The sequence below is a fragment of the Ambystoma mexicanum genome, chromosome 9 (genome assembly GCF_040938575.1).
Source record: "Ambystoma mexicanum isolate Mex_15411 chromosome 9, UKY_AmexF1_1, whole genome shotgun sequence".
Taxonomy (NCBI): Eukaryota; Metazoa; Chordata; class Amphibia; order Caudata; family Ambystomatidae; genus Ambystoma; species Ambystoma mexicanum.
The window spans coordinates 1557841212-1557862134 of NC_090931.1; the positions used below are offsets into that span (position 1 = coordinate 1557841212).

General features: G+C 46.9%; 1 protein-coding gene across 3 annotated transcripts in view; it reads right to left on the reverse strand.

Annotated features, from left to right (window-relative positions):
• LOC138489520 (zinc finger protein 732-like) overlaps positions 1–20923 on the reverse strand; it is a 298978-nt gene that overhangs the window by 67721 nt on the left and 210334 nt on the right. For 2 of the 3 annotated variants that reach the window (XM_069617265.1, XM_069617264.1), the window contains exon 7: positions 7669–7761. The exons of the other annotated variant lie outside the window; for it this stretch is intronic. In XM_069617265.1, the coding sequence (XP_069473366.1) occupies positions 7669–7761 (93 nt within the window). The remainder of the gene's footprint in view (positions 1–7668; positions 7762–20923) is intronic. 3 annotated transcript variants of the gene reach the window in all.

Below are 20923 nucleotides of genomic sequence, written 5' to 3' on the forward strand. Positions count from 1 at the left end.
CCAGCTGCAGCCAGGCTTCCCCTCAGCAGGTCATGAAGCAGTAAGCACCCATCTTGAAAATCCTTATTGTGCAGCCCAATGGATGAGGAGTCTGGGATGTCTTCACTCCAACAATGCTCCAGTGGAATCTTCTTCAAGATGGTTCCAAGACGATTCTTCAAGACGCTTCCCCGACGGGAGCTCAGAGATTATATATCAAGGGGGGTATCTAAGGAAGGCATGGTATCGAAGTAAGACAGACAAGTGACCACGGTTCAAGGGTGTTTATTGAACTTTATTTAAGATGGACGCAAGCTACGACCATCAATGAAATAATAGTGCAGTCCTAGAACAGTCTCGTCAAAATAAAAGCCTACTAAAAAGAAACTATTGCCAATCCTTACAGCCAAGTTACAAATAGTGTGGGTAAGGTTCATGAAAAAGAAAGAAGTGTTCAGAAAATGATATGTCAGGATGTTCAGGCCGTTGGCCTCCCTTCCCCACGTTTTCAGCACGGGACAAGGCAGGTCACTCGAGCATAGCACACTCTTGGGCTTCTTCAGCACAAGGACACAGTTCCTTTACAAGCATCAGGGCCTTCTATGCCCAAGTCCCTTAAGTTATCAAAAGTCTCTTGCTTCAGAGGGCTTGATGTATCAAACAAACAAAAAGTTATTTCCCAAGTATTCACATAGGGCGATTCACTCTCACCCTGGATCCCCCTCAGATCCCTTTGTGTAGTGTTAGGCAAAATTACATGCAGTACCCTTTGAGAACACTACACACAATTAAGACTACAGGTTTAAGCACAAGCTCACCTTTGGTATAAGTCTGTACTACACAGTTTTGTGGTAGCAGGGCTGAGGAGCCAGGCTTATCTCAAGAGGGATGTGAGCAGTACAAGGTGTTACACAGAGAACTTGCATTCACAGTGGCTCAAACAAACACTTACTCAAGGTTTCTTGGTAAAACAATATACATTTATTTACACATTTAGTTAGAAAACATTCCACTAGTAATAAGCAGCTCAATGACACACTATAATACACTAAAGTACCAAACCAATAGGTTTCTAAACAAGTTAGGCTCCCCTGAAGTGGGAGCAAAATGGCACTTCAGTAACTTTCAAAAGGAGTAAAAAGACAAAGGTTATAAGAATCAAACACAGTTACTTTCATAGGCAGGGCAAATCGTTTCAGTTCACTACAAGAGGCAGTTCAATTCAATAGGCCTCGGCCAGTCAATGGATCAGTGTCTTGGTTAGGATAGCACAGTTCTGGTAGTAAACGGTTAAGTCTTTGCCAATGTTCTTAGAAGTAGTTTGCACGAAAAAGAGTTATAGGCCAGTTTAGGAGCGAACAAGATATCAAAGTTGGGAAAGTTTCACAAACTTTCACTGCGGCAAAGAGGATTTCTCTACCGCATTTGCACAGTTGTTCCTGGCAGTTCCTGCATACCTCGCTGTTCCTCAGCCTCAGTCATGGGGACAAGAGGGAGGACGTTGGAAGGTTTCTGCGCTGCACAGGGAAGAAGCCACAAGCTTGGCAAAACGTTGGTTTAAGGTGCGAGTGCCTTAAAGTCCACAAACTGGTATCCTTCTCACTGGCTATCCGGTTTTCAACAGCACTCTGAAGAAAATTTGACCAGTATGGAGATGGTTTCCAGGTGGCTTGCGAGTTGGTTGTTCCCACCAGCTCAAGGGAAGAAGTTGTCCTTGAAGGGGCTTCTCTGTTGAGGGAGTTTCAGGCAATTCGGACCTGCAACAGGGCTTCACCGGGCAAACCAACGGTCCAGCAGTTGCAGCAGTCTTCCTTCAGCTCGGCTTCGGTTCTTTCGTTCCAGTGGTCGACTCTACCTTCCAAGACCCAGCGGCCTGCTTTTAAACAGTTTTCCCCCATTCATTCCAGCCTAGCTGTCACTCACACAGCAGGGTGGCTGTCCTTGCTGGACAGTCAGCCAGCCAATCACACCAGAGTGCATTCAGGTCTCCCAGGAGACTAAGCACAGGGCGTTTCGGGCACATCCCTCACATTCTGTCCACCCCAGACACTCAGGTGCCAGAGGGGGGCTTCAGCACTGAAGCCCGCCAAAGGCAAACAAAGAAAGGGACCAAACCTGGTTTGGCGCGCAGAGACAAACACTAGAAGGACCTTTCCAAAAATAAATGGCGAAAAAAGTCGATTGGAACCTGTTTTTACAGAGAGGGCTCAGACGCCATCTTGAAAAACATGGCTCGTTGGAATTCAGCTACCAGAGCGTTTAAACGGGTCGCGGTCGGGGAAATCTTGGTAATACCACTGCCACCAGCCATTCTGAGAGGAAAGGGTAGCTTTTGAGGGCTACATGAGTTTTCTAGGCATGGGGAACACTAGGTATTCCCTCCAGCAATCTGCTGTAAGGCAGTGTGTGCTGGGTCTTTCAATTTAAATAAAGATTTTCAAAGTCAATTTAACTTTACATGCTCTGGGAGACAGTAGTTTATCCCAGAGAAGGTATCTAAAACCGTGGGAAGTCTAAAAGACATCCCTGTGCCACTGCACTGAGGGTGCTGTGTGACACAAGAAAAAGATGATGCCTATAGAGTGGTCTAAAACTCCATATTCAAAGAACACAAAAGTAAAACATACATCAAAATAGATGAAAGTGGGAAAAAAAGCTCACACTCTTTCTAGGTAAAAATTAAAGTCTTAGAAATCCAGAAAAGTTGAAGGGGGGCTCAAAAGGTAAGGGCAATTAGCACATTTATGAGAATTCTCCCTAACATGTACCACAAGCTTTTCTCGGGTGACTCACGGTTCACTCAGGATCCCCCTCAGTCGCACTCAGATCCCCCTTTTCCACAATTAGTCTCCCTTAGCCGGGCTCAGACCAATTACAGGTCGTATATCTATTGAAGACTTTCGAATGTGCACAGGTTTGGCTTGACCAGTTGCAGGACCACTTCGATATCACAGTTCACAATTTTACACTCTTAGTTGGATACGTAACAGAGTACTTCGAATGAGCACCCACGTGGTGCCGGAACCACTCTGTATGCAGTATCTTGGGTTTCAAAAGTTCAATCACTCCTTGGATTTCAATTGCATTCGAGTCGCTCATCACATATGCCTTACGCTTGGTTCTTTGCAGATTTATTCATACAAGGTTACCGTTTGCAACCTTGCGCCTAACACAGACCGATCTGCTGTTAGTCTCCCCGACTCACTGGCTGTGCCGACTTTATTGGAGCAGCTTTGTTGTCTGAGCCAAGGACAGTACCACAGCGACAATCGCTCCTCCCCGCCATGGCTATCGATGCGGGAGAGACCCGGGTGCCTTCGACACATAATGAACCTTTCTTCAGCTTTAATTCCTGGTCTTATATTTCTTTTTCCCAAGGGCTTGTGAAAGAAGCGTGTTCCTTCCTCTGAAAAGGCCAAGGGCAATCCCCTCCTTGCAACCCTTTCTGGTCTTGCCGTCTTTCTCATTGTATTAAACTGCCATCTCGGAACTGCTGCTTCTTCGTGCGTTTGCCTTGCTCAGAGTGTGCCTTCATGCTCCGCCTTTTATCCGTGTGGGGAAGTGTGATGGAAGTCAGGTGTGTGTAATTATCAGTAATTGCCTGACTCTGTGACCCTTCTGTTGGACATGTCAGGTATACGGCTCTGGTGTTAGTCCATTGTCGCTCACGATGAACTGTCAGTGAGAAAGTGTTTGTGTAAGGAAAGGGGGTGGGGGTGGTGGGGGTTGGGCTTCTACGTATCCTGCCTGGTAGCATGGGAAAAGGTGTTACAGGGAAGGGGATACCGCATCTCACTCTTCGGTGTCCCACTTCCACTCCTGAGGACCCCTCATCCAGGTGATCCTCCCGCTCTGATCAACCCCCAGGAACTGGATCCAAAAGTGATGGCCATGTCCTGGCCACCTGGATGACAGATCGCCGGGGACTGGCGGATGTGACACCTTCAGGTTCTCACAGGGCGCTCTACCAATGGTAGAGTCACTCTGCTGCAGTGGTTTGGTCCATTCCAAGCTTTCTCTAATGGGCCAATCCTTGCTATTTCTTGGGATGTCAGCTTGTCAAGGGATTTGTCTGCAGGAAGTTAGGTCGGGTCTCAGGAAGGAAGTGTGGCCTGGGCATATTCAAGAAGGCCTTTCTCCAGTAAATGGGTCCCCTTAACTACACTGGAAATTCCCTCCATCTCCTTGCTGAGCTCAAAGGGACTCCAGTAACTGGTTCCCTGGTGCCACTTCTGCCTTTTGCTATAAAGGCCCCTTTTAAGTTCTCAGCCCCCGCCACACCCACACAGGAGGCATGTCCTGCTGTTCCTGGCAAATGTATCCAAGCTTCCCAACCGAGAACCTTTTAGGCATGGTTCACTGTCATTGATGAGTCTTCCAGGCCAGCCACAATTAAAAATGGCTCTCCTCTGCAGGTGCAGAAGAAATCATAAATGAGAGCAGATTAGGGGTTGTCATGTTTAACAGAACTTCCTTATCTCCAACTACATCAAACCAAATATTGCTGTATTATTGAATTCATCCCACGCTTTGGCACCAGACTAATGCATTTATACAGCTTGAGGGATTTTGGAAACTTGTGCCAGTACTTGTAAAGGTGACACATGGCTGTTGGAATTCATCGGGTGCAATACTCTTTGCCTGCCATAGTGCCAAAGCACGCAGCATCTGCTGGTGTGTTAGTAAACGGGGCCCAGCAGAGTGCACGTCCGACTTATACTTTTCAGCACGGAACATTTCTTAAAGTGGGGACTATTTAGCAGATACCACTTTCTGAGAGAGAAAACCATTGTCGTTTTCCATAGCAGAAATCAAAAAAGCTCAGGACTGCACACCCTCACAGAAGGCTCTCTTTGTGCTTAGGGTGACTCAATTGTACTTTATGGAAAAAATACTGGTCCTTAAGACTTATTACCAGAATACTCCCCAATGTTGTTCATAAAACGGGTGAATGGGGCGACACCAGTCTTTGGTACCCACATGCTGACAGGTGTCCACAGCATCCAAGACCTTTGAGCGGGAGGCCAGGCTAGCAGAGAGCTGAATGACAGCAGCATCCAAGGCCTTTGAGCGGAGGCCATGCTAGCAGAGAGCTGAATGACAGCAGCATCCAAGGCCTTTGAGCGGAGGCCATGCTAGCAGAGAGCTGAATGACAGCAGCATCCAAGCCGTTCGAGCAAGAGGCCATGCTAGCAGAGAGCTGAATGGCACAGCATCCAAGGCCTTAGAGTGGGAGGCCAGGCTAGCCGAGAGCTGAATGACAGCAGAATCCAAGGCCTTTGAGCGGGAGTCCAGGCTAGCAGAGAGCTGAATGGCACAGCATCCAAGGCCTTCAAGCAGCAGGCCAGGCTAGCAGAGTGCCGAATCACAGCAGCATCCAAGGCCTTTGAGCAGGAGGCCAGGCTTGCAGTGTGCTGAATGGCACAGCATCCAAGGCCTTCGAGCGGGAGGCCAGGCTAGCAGAGTGCCGAATCACAGCAGCATCCAAGGCCTTCGAGCAGGAGGCCAGGCTAGCAGAGAGCTGAATGGCACAGCATCCAAGGCCTTCGAGCGGGAGGCCAGGCTTGCAGTGTGCTGAATGACAGCAGAATCCATGGCCTTTGAGCGGGAGTCCAGGCTAGCAGAGAGCTGAATGGCACAGCATCCAAGGCCTTCGAGCAGGAGACCAGGCTAGCAGAGTGCTGAATCACAGCAGCATCCAAGGCCTTCGACCGGGAGGCCAGGCTAGCCGAGAGCTGAATGACAGCAGAATCCAAGGCCTTCGAGCGGGAGGCCAAGCTATCAGAGAGCTGAATGGCACAGCATCCAAGGCCTTTAAGCAGGAGGCCAGGCTAGCAGAGTGCCGAATCACAGCAGCATCCAAGGCCTTCGAGCGGGAGGCCAGGCTTGCAGTGTGCTGAATGGCACAGCATCCAAGGCCTTTGAGCGGGAGTCCAGGCTAGCAGAGAGCTGAATGGCACAGCATCCAAGGCCTTCGAGCAAGAGGCCAGGCTAGCAGAGAGCTGAATGACAGCAGAATCCAAGGCCTTTGAGCGTGAGTCCAGGCTAGCAGAGAGCTGAATGGCACAGCATCCAAGGCCTTTGAGCAGGAGGCCAGGCTAGCAAAGTGCTGAATGACAGCAGAATCCAAGGCCCTTCAGCGGGAGTCCAGGCTAGCAGAGAGCTGAATGGCACAGCATCCAAGGCCTTCGAGCAGGAGGCCAGGCTAGCAGAGAGCTGAATGGCACAGCATCCAAGGCCTTCGAGCGGGAGGCCAGGCTTGCAGTGTGCTGAATGACAGCAGCATCCAAGGCCTTCGAGCGGGAGGCCAGGCTAGCAGTGTGCTGAATCACAGCAACATCCAAGGCCTTCGAGCAGGAGGCCAGGCTAGCAGAGAGCTGAATGGCACAGCATCCAAGGCCTTCGAGCGGGAGGCCAGGCTAGCAGAGAGCTGAATCATAGCAGCATCCAAGGCCTTCGAGCGGGAGGCCAGGCTAGCAGAGTGCTGAATCACAGCAGCATCCAAGGCCTTCGAGCGGGAGGCCAGGCTTGCAGTGTGCTGAATGGCACAGCATCCAAGGCCTTCGAGCGGGAGGCCAGGCTAGCAGAGAGCTGAATGGCACAGCATCCAAGGCCTTTGAGCGGGAGTCCAGGCTAGCAGAGAGCTGAATGGCACAGCATCCAAGGCCTTCGAGCAGGAGGCCAGGCTAGCAGAGAGCTGAATGGCACAGCATCCAAGGCCTTCGAGCGGGAGGACAGGCTTGCAGTGTGCTGAATGACAGCAGAATCCAAGGCCTTTGAGCGGGAGTCCAGGCTAGCAGAGAGCTGAATGGCACAGCATCCAAGGCCTTCGAGCAGGAGGCCAGGCTAGCAGAGTGCTGAATGACAGCAAAATCTAAGGCCTTTGAGCGGGAGTCCAGGCTAGCAGAGAGCTGAATGACAGTAGCATAAGGGGATTCGGTTCTCGTGTCTGCCCCTTTTTTTAGAGCAGAATGCATGTAAGCGTTGCACTACCATTGCAGGGTCCGCTGCTCATCACACATGTGTCATCCCCACCATGTGTGTATGCTATGTAATATTAATGTTCATTAATGCCTTGGAAGGAAATGTGGTGGCTTAATAATATCATTATTGCTCATTTATGCCCGAGAACCCCATGAAATGGGCAGAAAGATCTTGGACGGATTATATCAGGAAAGAAGAGAGTAATGGAAAAAGTTGGACCGCTCCTGCACCGTGGCAGCTTATGATTTTCAGGCAAAAGCCGTCGCTTTGAAAGGAAGGCAAGGTCCCATCAAAGAGAGAAAGTAAGCTTGGGCCGGGGGAGACTGCAATTCTACAGTCATGGACTAAATGGGCTGGAATGGACACAAGTCTAGGAACTGCAGCAATTCTTATATTTAAGGAAAAGGTTTGTCACCTCTGGAGTACTCTCAATAAGTGAAGGAAAAGTAACGGTCAAGATGTTCCTGGACATTAGTTAGAAATGATGCGCTCATTACAACTAGAGTATTACAATCTATAGAAGCGCATTAAAGATGCAGGGTGCAGTCAGACACAAAAAGGGTAAGCTACCGGCAATGTACCGGCATCAGAAAGTTTACAATGCACTTAATCTTAGCAGTAATTCCACATTAGTTCATGATAAACGTCCAATGAGAAGCACACACACTCCTTTCACTGGTTGACATGGGAAAGCCTGTGACTTACCCGGGTTGATGCAGAGGATGGGACCATCTCTTTCTGTTTCATACGTGTCGCTCACATTGGGTTGAACCTGGACACCATGAAATGGAAATCCTTCTGTAAAAAGTAAAATAGGTTTATGGTCTTATCGTATGTCGGGTGCGATTAGGAGAAGATACATCCAACCCAGACAGGAAACACATCTGTAGATCCAAAGAGAAGAGGGGTGCTCAAATACAATGGATGGACCAGAGTTATATGCAAGTTTGGAAGACAACATCTCAACTCCCAAGAATCACACGGTCATGGGCCCTAAAAGAAATGATTCATGGCCTCTAAGGGGATGTCATGGGGTTTTGCACATTCTGTCCTGCGGGGTTCAGAGGAATTGGGAATACTCTTAGGGAGAATTCTCATTTCTGTGCTAATTCCCTTCAACCTTAGAGACCCCCCAGCTCTTTTGCTGGACTTAAGACTTTTACATTTTAACCCTGGAGCGAGACCTTTTTCGCACTCTCATGTGTTTTGACCCGATTTGGATTATGTGTTTTCACTGTTTTTGGGATCTGACAAACTCCATAGGCATCTTTTTGTATGGAGACACACAACACCTTCAGTGCAGTGTCAGAGAAATCCTTTAGATTTCTCATAAGGTTTAAATACCTTTTATTTTTAGAACTACTGTTCCCAAGACTAGTGTTAGGCAAGATTGTATGCAGTGCCCTTTGGGTGCACTACAATAACCTTGACCTCCTGGCAATAGGAACCCAACCTTTGGTATAAGTCTTAACTACACAGGTTGGTAGTGTGGCCTAGCAGCTAGGCTTATCTCAAGAGGGGTCAGTATGAGCAGTAATGTTGTGCCAGTTTCACAATACAGTTATCCAAATAAACACTTACACTCAAGGTTTCGTGATAAAACAATTATTAATTTATTTCACAGTCAGTTATATAAGCCTTCTTCAGAAAGGGAGCAAAACATTTAACACTTAAATATACTTCAAAACACACTTAGTTTCTCTAAATCATTGGGGATGGCACACACACTTCCTACACCTTCGGGTGACTTAAATAGCTAGGACACTGTGGACATTGATTTGTCACTGGTACATTTAGAGCAATACTGAGTTGAGCTGAAAAAAATAGAATAGAGGAATAAAACAAAAAAGTTAACAAATAATTCATAAACGGGCAAGTACTGTTAAACACCTTCCAAAGCACAAAGTCAGAGGTAAAGAGGAGTCTCTCAGGGAGCCAGAACAGTCAATGTTAATTGCACAATGTCAAGGGGAGCTGAAGACCTTCTTTACAGGTAGTTCAAAAGTCTTGCACAATGTTTTTGAAAATGTTTGTAGCAAAATAGAAAACTTGAAGGGCCACAAACTGGAAGGCTTGTGAAAGGCAAAGCTTTAGCAACTCAGCAAGGTAGCAAAGATGGGTCTCAACTGAGAGCATGCAAGGCTACACAACAAGAGGTAAGTTCTCTTTACAGTACTTCTGCTTAGAAGAAATGGTTCCAGCTGGCTTCCGTTCCTGTACAGCTCTGCAGATCCTGTTGTTCCTGGGCCTCAGTCGTGGGGAGAAAAAGGAGGACGTCTGGGGACTCCTGTTCTGCAATGGGACGGTCATTGGCAGCAATGGGCAAACTTCAATTCAGTGGTTCTTCAGTGTTTCAGCTTCTGGCGTCTGCCAGCAAATAGCAACATCACGGTTCTCGGATAATGTAACGCTCACCGGTTCCCTCGGAGGCGCGGGTCTTGGCTGGGCGGTGAAACCGTCTTCAATGTTAGGCGTAGGGTTCGTTTGGCTCCCTGGTTTGGCCCCCTTCTCACCGAAAGCTTGACTTGGAGGGTGAGATGTCTACAAGTGGAAAAATCAGGGGATTAGTAGCTGGAAGGTTGGATGAAGTCTCTACCCCCACACTCTCTCCTCCCGTGGTACTCGGTTGCTAACTGTGCTCACCTTAAATAGGTGAATGCCGGGCTCTCCATCCTGCGTCTTGTGCAGGGGCTCTGGGTCCAGTTACTTCACTGGATTTGGGATCAGCCTCTTGATTGCAGAGGGTAAGTAGAGAGCGATGCCGCCGTTCATTGCACGAGCGTATTTTGCATATATCAAAGTCCTTAATGTTCTCTTTTAACGTCCCTTTTCTGCAGGGTTCACTGAGAAGAAATGATGGCGAAAGAATGCCAAAGTTCGTGGAGGCACGTAAGTAGAATGAATGCCACAGTACTTTAATGCGCACCTTAATGTCTTCCTTTCAGATGGAGAATGATGAAGGCGCCGGAGATGATGCCCAGGTTTGTGCCGAAGAGTGAACAAGATGATGGAGCATATGAAGGCACGTAAGTAGAAAGTCTGTTCTAGGCCTTTAAACGCACCTTAATGTCTCTCTTTTGCCTTGCAGGTGGCGGAGTGCGGTGCGAGCTGACTTTGGAGCGTACGTCGCACAGGTAAGCCGTTCAGAAACGGAACGTTACTAACCAATGTTCTTTTGTCTTTGCAGGGCTCGATGGCGGAGAAAGAATGCGGCAAATACCTTAAACACTCCGGTGGATCGGGTAAGTTGAAGCGCTGACCTTGACTTTGCTAATCTGTGTTTTTGTTGTTTTGCAGATGCTGCTGAAGACTGAAGATTGGATTCTCTTCAGGTAAATCCGGAGATTTCGCGTTCACAGGAGCCGGAATGGAAGATTCCCTGGAGCTGACACGGTGAGCGTCCTGCTGCTGATGCTGAATAACGCGAAGCACGTTGCACCAATCGGGTGTGGTTTAAAAATAGTGCACAGGAGTGCTTAGGCGTCTTCTTCCACAGCCTCGCCCAGGAAAGAAAAAGAGTTCCAGTTTCCAGAAGAGTCCCCGTCCTAGGGAGTGGTGCCAGCCCCACCCAGAGGAAAAGTAGTTCCTGCTAGAAGAGGATGAAGACATCATCTTGTCGGTAAGGAAGCAGCATGGTCTGCTGCAGGTAGGTCCACCCAAGCACTTCTGTATTTGCTATGAGCCTGGCGCTTCTTGTGCCGGGACCAGTCCCCACAATGAGCCTGGCACCACCGGTGCCAGGACAAGGCCCAAAAGGTCCCTAAAGGGACTTGCTGGTGTCTGCAATGAATGTTGTGAGCCTGCTTCCAAGGGCGTTGGGCTGCTCCTGACTCCTTGGAAGCAGTGGTCATGACAGATAACACTTCAGGCTTTCCTTGCTTCTGGGGTCCAGCACTCTATTGAGGTGGCTCAGGCTTGGGCAGTCCTGCATCAGGGAAGTCTGGAGGATCTTCCTGGTGCTCAGGTCTGACTTAAAAGCAACGTACACAATCTTGTGTTCCTCTCCCTGGTACTTCGGTTCCAGCAGCAGCAGAAGTGGAAATACAGCCAGCTACGAGAGGATTTCCAGTTGGGCTTACTTTGGAGTTGATTGGTCCCACCAACTCAAGGGGAGAAGTCGTCCTTGCAGGGTTCACTAGTCAAGGAGAATTCGGAGCTTCAGCGCAGCAGCAGGGCTTTACCGGGCAAACCAACGGTCCAGGAGTTGCAACAGGCGTCTCTTAAAAGTTCTTCTTCGGATTCCTTTGTCCAGTGGTTGACTGTGCCTTCCAAGCCAAAAAGCCTTGCCTTTTATGCAGGTTTCTCCCATTCATTCCAGCCTAGCTGTCAATCACACAGCACATCAGGGTGGCTGTCCTTGCCGGACAGCCAGCTGGCCAATCACCTTTAGGTGCATTCCTGTAACCAAAGGGATTAAGCACAGGGAGTTTTGGGCACCTCCCTCACTTCCTGCCCCTGTCAGACATACTAGAGCCAGAGGCGGGCTTCACTTGTGAATCGTGCCAAAGACAAAACGAACAAAGAGACCAAAGCTGGTTTGGCGCGAAAAGTAAATCTCAAGAAGGACCTTTCCAACAGAAAATGGCAAAAAAAGAAGACCGGGACATTTTGACAAAATGGGTGCCTTACTGTGGCTGCGAACGCAGCCCGCGGTAAAAACACACAATGATAGTAAAAAGTAAACTGCTGGCACCAGCCATTAACTGTAGAAACAGTAACAAAAATTGTACCATGAGAAACTAGACACAGGGGATACCAAGTAACCACTCCAGCACCATATGGTAAGATAGTGTGTGCTGGGTCTAGAAAGTTACAAGTTGTAAGTAAAGTCAATTTAATTTCAGTGCTCTTGGACACAGTAGTTTCACCAAGAGAAGGCATCTACACCTTTGGGAAATTTAAGAGACTTCCCTGTGCCACTGCACTGAAGGTGCTGTGTGTCACAATGTAAAAGATGATGCCTATGGAGTTTGTCAGACTCCAAAGTCAAAAGAAACACAGAATAAATCACATTAAAATTACATGAGATAAAAAGCCCTAAAGTCCAGCAAAAAGAGCTTGGGGTGGTCTCTAAGGTAGAAGGGAATTAGCACATTTCTGAGAATTCTCCCTAACACCTGTCCTTTGTCTCTAGGAATGCCCGAATGCAATTAGTCCTGATTGGCTGGCTGGCTGGCTGGCTGGCTGGCCTTTCAGGACAGCCACCCTGCTGTGTGATTTACAGCCTATGCTGTGCATGAATGTGAGCAACATGCTTAAAAGGCAAGGGTTTTAGCACTACAGACTGAGTCGACCACTGGGAGAAACACCCTATGAAGAAACCGTGAACGAAGCTTGCTGCAACTTCCTGGGCCTTTGAATTGCCCGGTGAAACCCAGCTGCTGTGCTGACCTCCCTTTTCAGCTAGACAGAGAAGCTCCAGACGAACGCCTTCTCCCCTTGGGTTAATTAGTGGCACCAACTAACCCCGAGACGAACTCCACTCCAGACGTCCTCTCTCTTGTCCCCACGATTGAGGCTCAGGAACCAGGGTCTGCACCACTGTAGCAAGACGGAATCTAGCTGGATCACTCTTCTAAGCAGAGGTACTGTTTAGGCTTGGGGTACTTACCTTATTGCCTTTAGCCGTGCTCTTCTCACTTGGGAATTGTAGTGTCTTACCGTTTTGAGTTGATTTCAACTGCCGTCTCACAGGCTTAACAGCTTGTGGCCTTTCAGGTGATTTCTTTGTAAACTTTAACTTTGTGCAAGACTTTCTATATGAAAAGTGCATCAGATACATAGACTGTTCAAATGACTTTGGCGTCCTGGCTCCCTGAAGGCTCTTCTTAATCCATTGACTTTGGTACTACTTGTCCCCTCCATAGGTTGCGGCTTGTTAAGCACTGTTACAGCTGGGAAAGGCTCATCTAGACTTCATTGGAGGGTTCAGTTGTCCTCACACATTCTGAGAATCTGTTAGAACCTTTGTTTTTCCCTTAATCTTTCCTTTCTGCAACTCTGAATCTGCAAAGTGTAAACAGTGTGTGATATATAAATGCAAATACTATCCTTGTGATTGAAGTGCCCTCCGGGTGCAGGAGAAGTGTCTGAAGCATATCCAAAGATTATCCACTGGCTCGTTTGATTCTGAAAAGTAATTCCAAAGTTGATTCGTATCGTTACAAGCTTTCACCTTTTTAAAGAATGCTTATTTAAAACTGACGTCAAATAAATAACTATTTATAACTGAAACCCTGAGTGTAAGTGTTACTTGGCTACTTGTATTTCCAGATTTCATTGGTACAGCTCTACAGCTCACATTTATCCTTCTTGAGATAGGCCTGGCTGCACAGTCACACTATCAACTTGTGTACTAAAGACCTATACCAATAGGTGGGTAACCTAATACCAAGCAGATAAGTCTTGTGTAGTCTCAAACAGTGTGACTGCACCAATTCTTACCTAACAAATACACCATCTAATTTCAGAATGTCCCCTGATAATAAAAGAACTATCATAGCATTGGCTATAAAAGGATGTGTAGAATATAGCGCCTTGAATGAGACAAGCAAATGGATTCCTATGTTATATGCTGTCAGGATATATTTTATTTTAAGTATAGGTAGCAGTGATAGCAGTGTGATGTATGCTTAAGGGCAGTACAGACTACAATACCTAAAGCAGCAACTGTAGTGCCTAGCACTACAACTGTATACTTAAAGCGCTTTAGTGCTCAAAAATGTGAGAGGCCTATATTAGCATTGTAGTGAAAAACAGCTCTAAAGCAATGGAGTTTTAGTAGTAATATCTCAGACACAAAGAGAAGTGTGTTTTTGAGCTTGCGTTCATTAATTTGTGCAACCATTAAACATAGCAAAGCTATGAGCAGCTTGACCATATATCATACATGCTTACACATGTAATGCAGTCCAGTACATTCATCCCTATGCAGAGCAACCAGATACTCCTTTTCTATTCAGCAAAATATACAGCAACTCGCTTGGGAGCCAAGGAAAAGCACCATGTCACGTGGAGGCCTTGGGTGGGTGCATTCAGGGCACGGTGGATAGATGAAGCCTCTTGGAGCCGTTGCTGATCATTTGGCTTGGGGCACCATGTGACGTTGAGGCCCTGGATAAGGGCAGTCAGGGCACGTTGGATAGATAAAGCCTCTTGGAGCAGTTACTGGTGACTTAGCCTGGGGACTCTACTAATAATTCAGCAGAAAGCTTAGCTGTTTAACAGCCAATATTATCCTAAGGAGAACGGGATGTACTTCCTATCCAAGAGCCGGAGCTGGGTCATGTGTCTGACAGTGGTGGAGGGGGAAATTCCAAGTGAGAAACAAAACAGGATCAGGGGTGCTACCGATGCCATGCCAAGGATTATGGGGAGTTGTGGGCTCTCAGCCTCACCTTAAAGTCGTGCTCGATGTATTCTTTGAAATGAATGGAGTTTTACCTGACTGAATAGTGTGCAATTCTGGTTTTGTGGCATTGTGCTTTGCATTCCTTCAATTAAGATGGACAATATTGTTTCATTGAATGAAGCATTCTGGTTTGTTGCATAGGTAATAGCAGTAGGTTTGAGCAACCTTCAAAGTGTTGCATCTTTCCTTAGCAAAAAGATGGAAAGATTTAGTTTTCACAAGGTGCATTGATGATGCCAGTTGGTTTAGTTAAAGAGAAGTGACTTAAAACTCCTCCCATGCAAAGATTTGAACAGTGGTTATTGTAGCGTTCAAAATGACAAACTGTGTTGTGTTTGAACCTTATGTCGATTTAGCGAGACGAAACTGAGGGACTTTTGTGCGAGTAAATAAAATTCTTATTTTTGCTACATCAACGTTGGTTGTTCTCTTCTCTGGAATATTACTGGATTACTGGCACAATGAATATTAGGAGGACACGGATCATAATCACTGCGTTATTTGTTCCTTTGGCCCATCTCCAAGTCTTTCAATCTCTCTTCCTGTATGTGCATTAGGAAGAGTCCTACGAATTGATGTGGAACGGTTGCTGAACCTGTGAGTAAAATGTCAAGTTCGGATGGTTGCAATGTGTTAATGCTATGAGGGAGCAAAGGGGACTCAGACCTTGAGGCCACAAATCTAAAATCTTAAAGTGCAGCAAGAGTACCCATCAGCTCTGGGATGGCCTGGGGAAGATGCCCCACTTGCAGCCGGTCTAGTGGCCAATGGCTCCTTCCATTCTCAGAAGGATGACGCTAGACCCCATATCTGGGCTGAGGTAGCTGGGGCCCGAGTCGTTACCCAGCCGAGAGATCGTTAAATACGATATGCAACAAAACATTGACCATTATTAAATGTGTTCAATACTCAAGTTTGGGAGACGGACCATGGATTACGAGCAATGAAAATGTGAACAATTCAAGAAAATAAGAAAATATATGAATCCAGACAGGAGAAGTAAAGACTAACCAGAGAAATGGATCTAGAGATAGTGAAGAAGCTGGGCATGATTTAAACATTTCCAGAGAATACACTGCAATTTCTTTCCAATGCAAGTGTCATTTAATCTTGACATTCAAGCATCGTTTTGGGCTGCAATGGATGCACGTACTGTTGCAGACCTGAACTCTCAGTACTGCGCTACTGGTAAAAGTTGCAAGCCGAAGAGCCGACTAGCCACACTCTGTACAGCGCTCCGCTACTCTCGAGCTAGGTCCACTCTTTAAACAATAGAACAGAAAAAAAAGCAGGGCTCACACTCGTGCTCCCATTTACTTCCCCTTGATTTAAGCAGTGCTTGGCGAACCTTCAGACCACCAAACCCTAGCGTCGAACCGCACTACGAAGGAGCAGACAACATGAGCGGTAGTCGCTCCCAGGCCCCTGCAGTCGCGCCCAGGCCCCTGCAGTCGCGCCCAGGCCCCTGCAGTCGCCCCCTGTTAGGCAGAATCACATGCAGTACCCTTTGGGAACACTACATGCCATTAAGACTACAAGTGTCAGTACAATTTCACCTTTGGTACGAGCCTGTACTACACAGTATTGTGGTAGCTGTGGCTGAGCAGCCAGACTTATCTGAAGAGTAAAGTGAGCAGTACAAGGGGTTACACAAAGGACCAGCAATCACAGTGATTCAAATAAGCACGTTTCTTGGTGAAAGAATATACATTTACACAATCATTTGAAAAACATTCCACTAGCAAGAGCAGCTCAATATCATATACTATTATACTACGATACATAACCAATCAGTTTCTGAACAAGTTCAGCTCCCCTAAAGTGGGAGCAAAATGGCACTTGAGATACTTTAAAAGGGGGGAAAATGACAAAGTTAAAAGAAATCAAGGCACCAATACTTTCATAGGCAGGGCAAAGGGTTTCAGTGAACTACATCCAGCAATTCGATTCAATAGGCCTGGGCCAAAGTCAATGGTACAGAGTCTTGTATAGGATAGCACAGTTCTGGTAGTAAACAGTTAAGTCTTTGCCACAGATTTTAAGAGCAGTTGGTCAGACGAAAGGTTAGATGTTGATTTAGGGAAGGACAAGCCTTCAAAGTTGGGAAATTTTCACAAACTTTCACCGCGGCTGAAAAGATTTCCTGACCACATTTGCACAGTACCTTTAAAGTGAAGAAGAGCTGCGGTTGAGGAAGTTGTTCCTGCCAGTTCCTGCAGATCTCACTGTTCCTCAGCTACAGTTGTGGGGACAAGGACGACATCGGTAGGTTCCTTCACTGCCCAGGGAAGAGACCACAAGCTTGGCAAAACGTTGGTTTAAGGTGTGAGTGCCTTAAAGACCACAAACTGGTATCCTTCCCAGTGGCTATATGGTTTTCCACAGCACTCTGCAGAAAATTTGACCAGGATGGGGACGGTGTGCAGGCGGCTTACGAGTAGGTTGTTCCCACCAAACTCAAGGGAAGAAGTTAATCTTGAAGGCCTTCTCTGTCGATGGAGTTTCAGACAATTCAGTCCTGCAGCAGGGCTTCACCGGTCGTCCAGGAGTTGCAGTAGTCTTCCTTCAACTCGTCTTCGGTTCTCTCGTTCCAGTGGTCGACTCTGCTTTCCAAGTCCCAGAAGCCTGCTTTTAAACAGTTTTCCCCCCATTCATTCCAGCCGGCCAATCAGCCAGAGTGCATTCAGGTCTCCTAAGAGATGAAGCACAGGGAGTTTCGGGCACCTCAATCACATCCTGTCCACCCCAGACACCCTGGCGCCAGAGGAGGGCTTCAGCACTGAAACCCGCAAAAGGCCAACGAACAAAAGGACCAAACCTGCTTTGCCACGCAATTAGATACTAGAAGGACTTTCCAAAAAGAAAAGGCAAAAAAAGTCGACCAGAGTCTGTTTTAACAGATAGGTCTTGGGTGCCATATTGGAAAACATGGCTGACCCGATTTTGTGCTACCAGTGTTCGCGGTCGGGAAAAATCATGGTGGTTTATTACCAGTGCCACCAGCCATTTGAAGTAGGAAAGGGTAACATCTGACTGTTACATGAGTGTTTAGACTCAGGGGATGCTAGGCAACCCCTCCAGCACTCTATAGGAAGATAGTGTGTGCTGGGTCTGTAAATGTAAAAAGACTAGTAAAGTCAATTTAACTTTACATGCTCTGGGAGATGGTAGTCAGTCCCAGAGAAGGTATTTAAACCTTGGGGAGTCTGAAAGACACCCCTGTGCCACTGCACTAAAGGTACTGTGTGACACACAAGAAAAGGGTGATGCCTACGGAGTTGTTTTAAAACTCCATAATCAAAGAACGCAAAAGTAAAACACACACAAAATACATGGTAGAGTGGGAAAAAAAGGCTCACACTCTTCCTGGGTAAAAAATCAAATCCTAGAAATCCAGCAAAGTTGCTGGGGGTCTCATAAGGTAAGGGAAATTAGCACATTTTGAGAATTCTCCCTCAGTCGCCCAGACCCCTGCAGTTGCTCAGGCCCTACACTGACTTTTTTTTACATTTCATTCCATGTTGGACACTTTTGTAATCATGAAGGTCTTCTGTAGTTCCTTCAATTCTCACCCCCACCCCCTTCAAAAAGCCCAGGAGCTTCGAAGCAGCTGTCAAAAGACATTAAGAGTAAGAATCACAAGGGGACTCGGCATACTCGCCCCAATGACTGACACTACATTAAGAGTGAGAATCACAAGGGGACTTGGCATACTCGTCCCAGTGCCTGTGAATACATTAAGAGTAAGAATCACAAGGGGACTGGGCATACTCGTCCCAGTGCCTGTGAATACATTAAGAGTGAGAATCACAAGGGGACTGGGCATACTCGTCCCAATGACTGACACTACATTAAGAGTGAGAATCACAAGGGGACTTGGCATACTCGTCCCAGTGCCTGTGAATACATTAAGAGTAAGAATCACAAGGGTACTGGGCATACTCGTCCCAGTGCCTGTGAATACATTAAGAGTAAGAATCACAAGGGGACTGGGCATACTCGTCCCAGTGCCTGTGAATACATTAAGAGTGAGAATCACAAGGGGACTGGGCATACTCGTCCCAGTGCCTTTGAATACATTAAGAGGAAGAATCACAAGGGACTCAGCATACTCGTCCCAGTGACTGACTACATTAAGAGTAAGAATCACAAGGTGACTCGGCATACTCGTCCCAGTGCCTGTGAATACATTAAGAGTAAGAATCACAAGGGGACTGGGCATACTCGTCCCAGTGCCTGTGAATACATTAAGAGTGAGAATCACAAGGGGACTGGGCATACTCGTCCCAGTGCCTGTGAATACATTAAGAGTAAGAATCACAAGGGGACTGGGCATACTCGTCCCAGTGCCTGTGAATACATTAAGAGTAAGAATCACAAGGGGACTGGGCATACTCGTCCCAGTGCCTGTGAATACATTAACAGTAAGAATCACAAGGGAACTCGGCATACTCGTCCCAGTAACTGAATACTGGGTAAAGATTGAGAATCATAAGGGCATTCAAACTAATTATCTCTGGGAATGGAAAACCTGTGAATGGGATAAAAGACGTTGTGGGTAAGAGATAACTAATAGCAAACCAAGAGCTCCTGAACTGAAAGGTCTGATCAGGAAAAGAGCAGTTTCCTACAAAACATGGGGAGCGTCCAATAAGTAAAGGTGTGGAGGTTCGAGTGCCAAGAGAGAGGAACTGGAAAGTTCCAACAGAACTAACAAGTGATAAGTGGGGAGATCCTTGGAAAGAACTGGATAGACTGGTAATGTAGTCTTTTTCTCAATTGCCCTACTGACTCTCAGGTCTAATAGCATTTGGTAGTGTACTCAATTGCTCAACTCCAGCAGTGTCTGTATTGTACTCAATTGTTCTGCTGGGTGTAAGCCTCTCTCCACTATACAGGACCCCACATCAAGATATACTCAGTTGCTACCTGAAGCCAGGCCCCTCCCACCATCCAGTCACCCCAGAGCTTGGCTCTGAACTATTACTCCCTAATACCCAGACCTTCCTCTAGCTACCAAGGGGTCCCGAAACCAGCTACAAAAAGGACCGCACAAGACCTTGATACAGGCCCCCACCCACCCTTCTGTGGCCTAACTGAAGCAGTAAGCACTACCTACCATTATTGATCATCCACACTGGTGAAATTCAGTCCCAACTCGCTATCACTACTCAGAGAGCTATCACTACTCACCCAACTGAGTCCTAAACTACCCAACAGCTGAACGCCCACTTCCCCAAAACCCTTGACAGTGCACCCATAGGAAACACACCCGACCCACCAACAGGAACGACGTACTGAACCCGAGAGCATCCAAGCATAGCAAGACTAAAGAAACATCAATACTGTGCGTGCACAATTCATCACAGAGGACCACTTACCCTACTACCTCTGCACCTTGAACCAAGATGCCCCGACCCAGAAAGGGATGCCGAGAAAGATCAAGATCGTCCAACAATGGCCATAGACAAACAAAGCAAACCGCACCCATCAGAAGAAGCCTCAAATTCAGGGAACACAACGCCTAACACGGTTACCACCAGAACAAACTACGTAAGAGAAAAATCCTTATATCTTACACCATACCTCGCGACAACCACGGAGCGTTAATACCCCAAGAACAATGAAATCTCGGCACATACAAAGAATCCCCTGAAACACCCTGACCTAAGAAGGGAGCACTGAATAAGAGAGTGGGAGGATTCCAACCCCCTTACCCCATACATCACAAGAACAGAGGAGCACCATCGACGTCCACAACATACCAGACAAGACAACCAACAACACTATCATTAACCTAAGAGCCTATTCAATGAAGAAGCTATCGCTGCTCTTCAACCAATCGTCATCACTGGAGAAGCACCACAATTGAACAGCCATGCTATCAATCTAGTAGACGGCCTCGATGAAGAAGCAGCCATCGCTGTTCTTCATCCAATCAACATAATACAGGAACACCACGACGGAACAACCACAAACTAGAACTAGAAACAACCAATAAACAAAACCAGACCAAGAAAATCCACTGTAATTTAATAAACGTTAGGTCAATGTCAAAACATTCAACCGAAATATACGACCTGCTATCTGACAGAGGTATCGACATCCTATTTTTAACTGAAACATCGCTAAACGACAACTACAAGATCACCCTCAACAACTGCCTGCCTGAGAACTTCAAATGCATCCAAGCAAACAGGAAAACCAAAAGAGGGGGGCACTGGTAATCATCCACGAGGAAAACATCTGGCTATCAAACTGGAAGATCCATTAAACCTTGATAAATGTGAATCTTTTGTCCTACATCTTTCAATAAACCCCAAAACAAACCTGAAATTCATACTGATATACAGACCACCAAACCTACGATACAATCTTCGTAGACGCCTTCACGGAAGCAGTCACCATCCTAGCCATCAAGCACAATCATCTGATCATCCTCGGAGATTTCAACATCTGGTTCGATGAAGAAACCACAACCACACACAAATCTTTAAACGCCCAACTAGCTGCACTACATCTACAACAACTATTCAAAGGAGCAACACA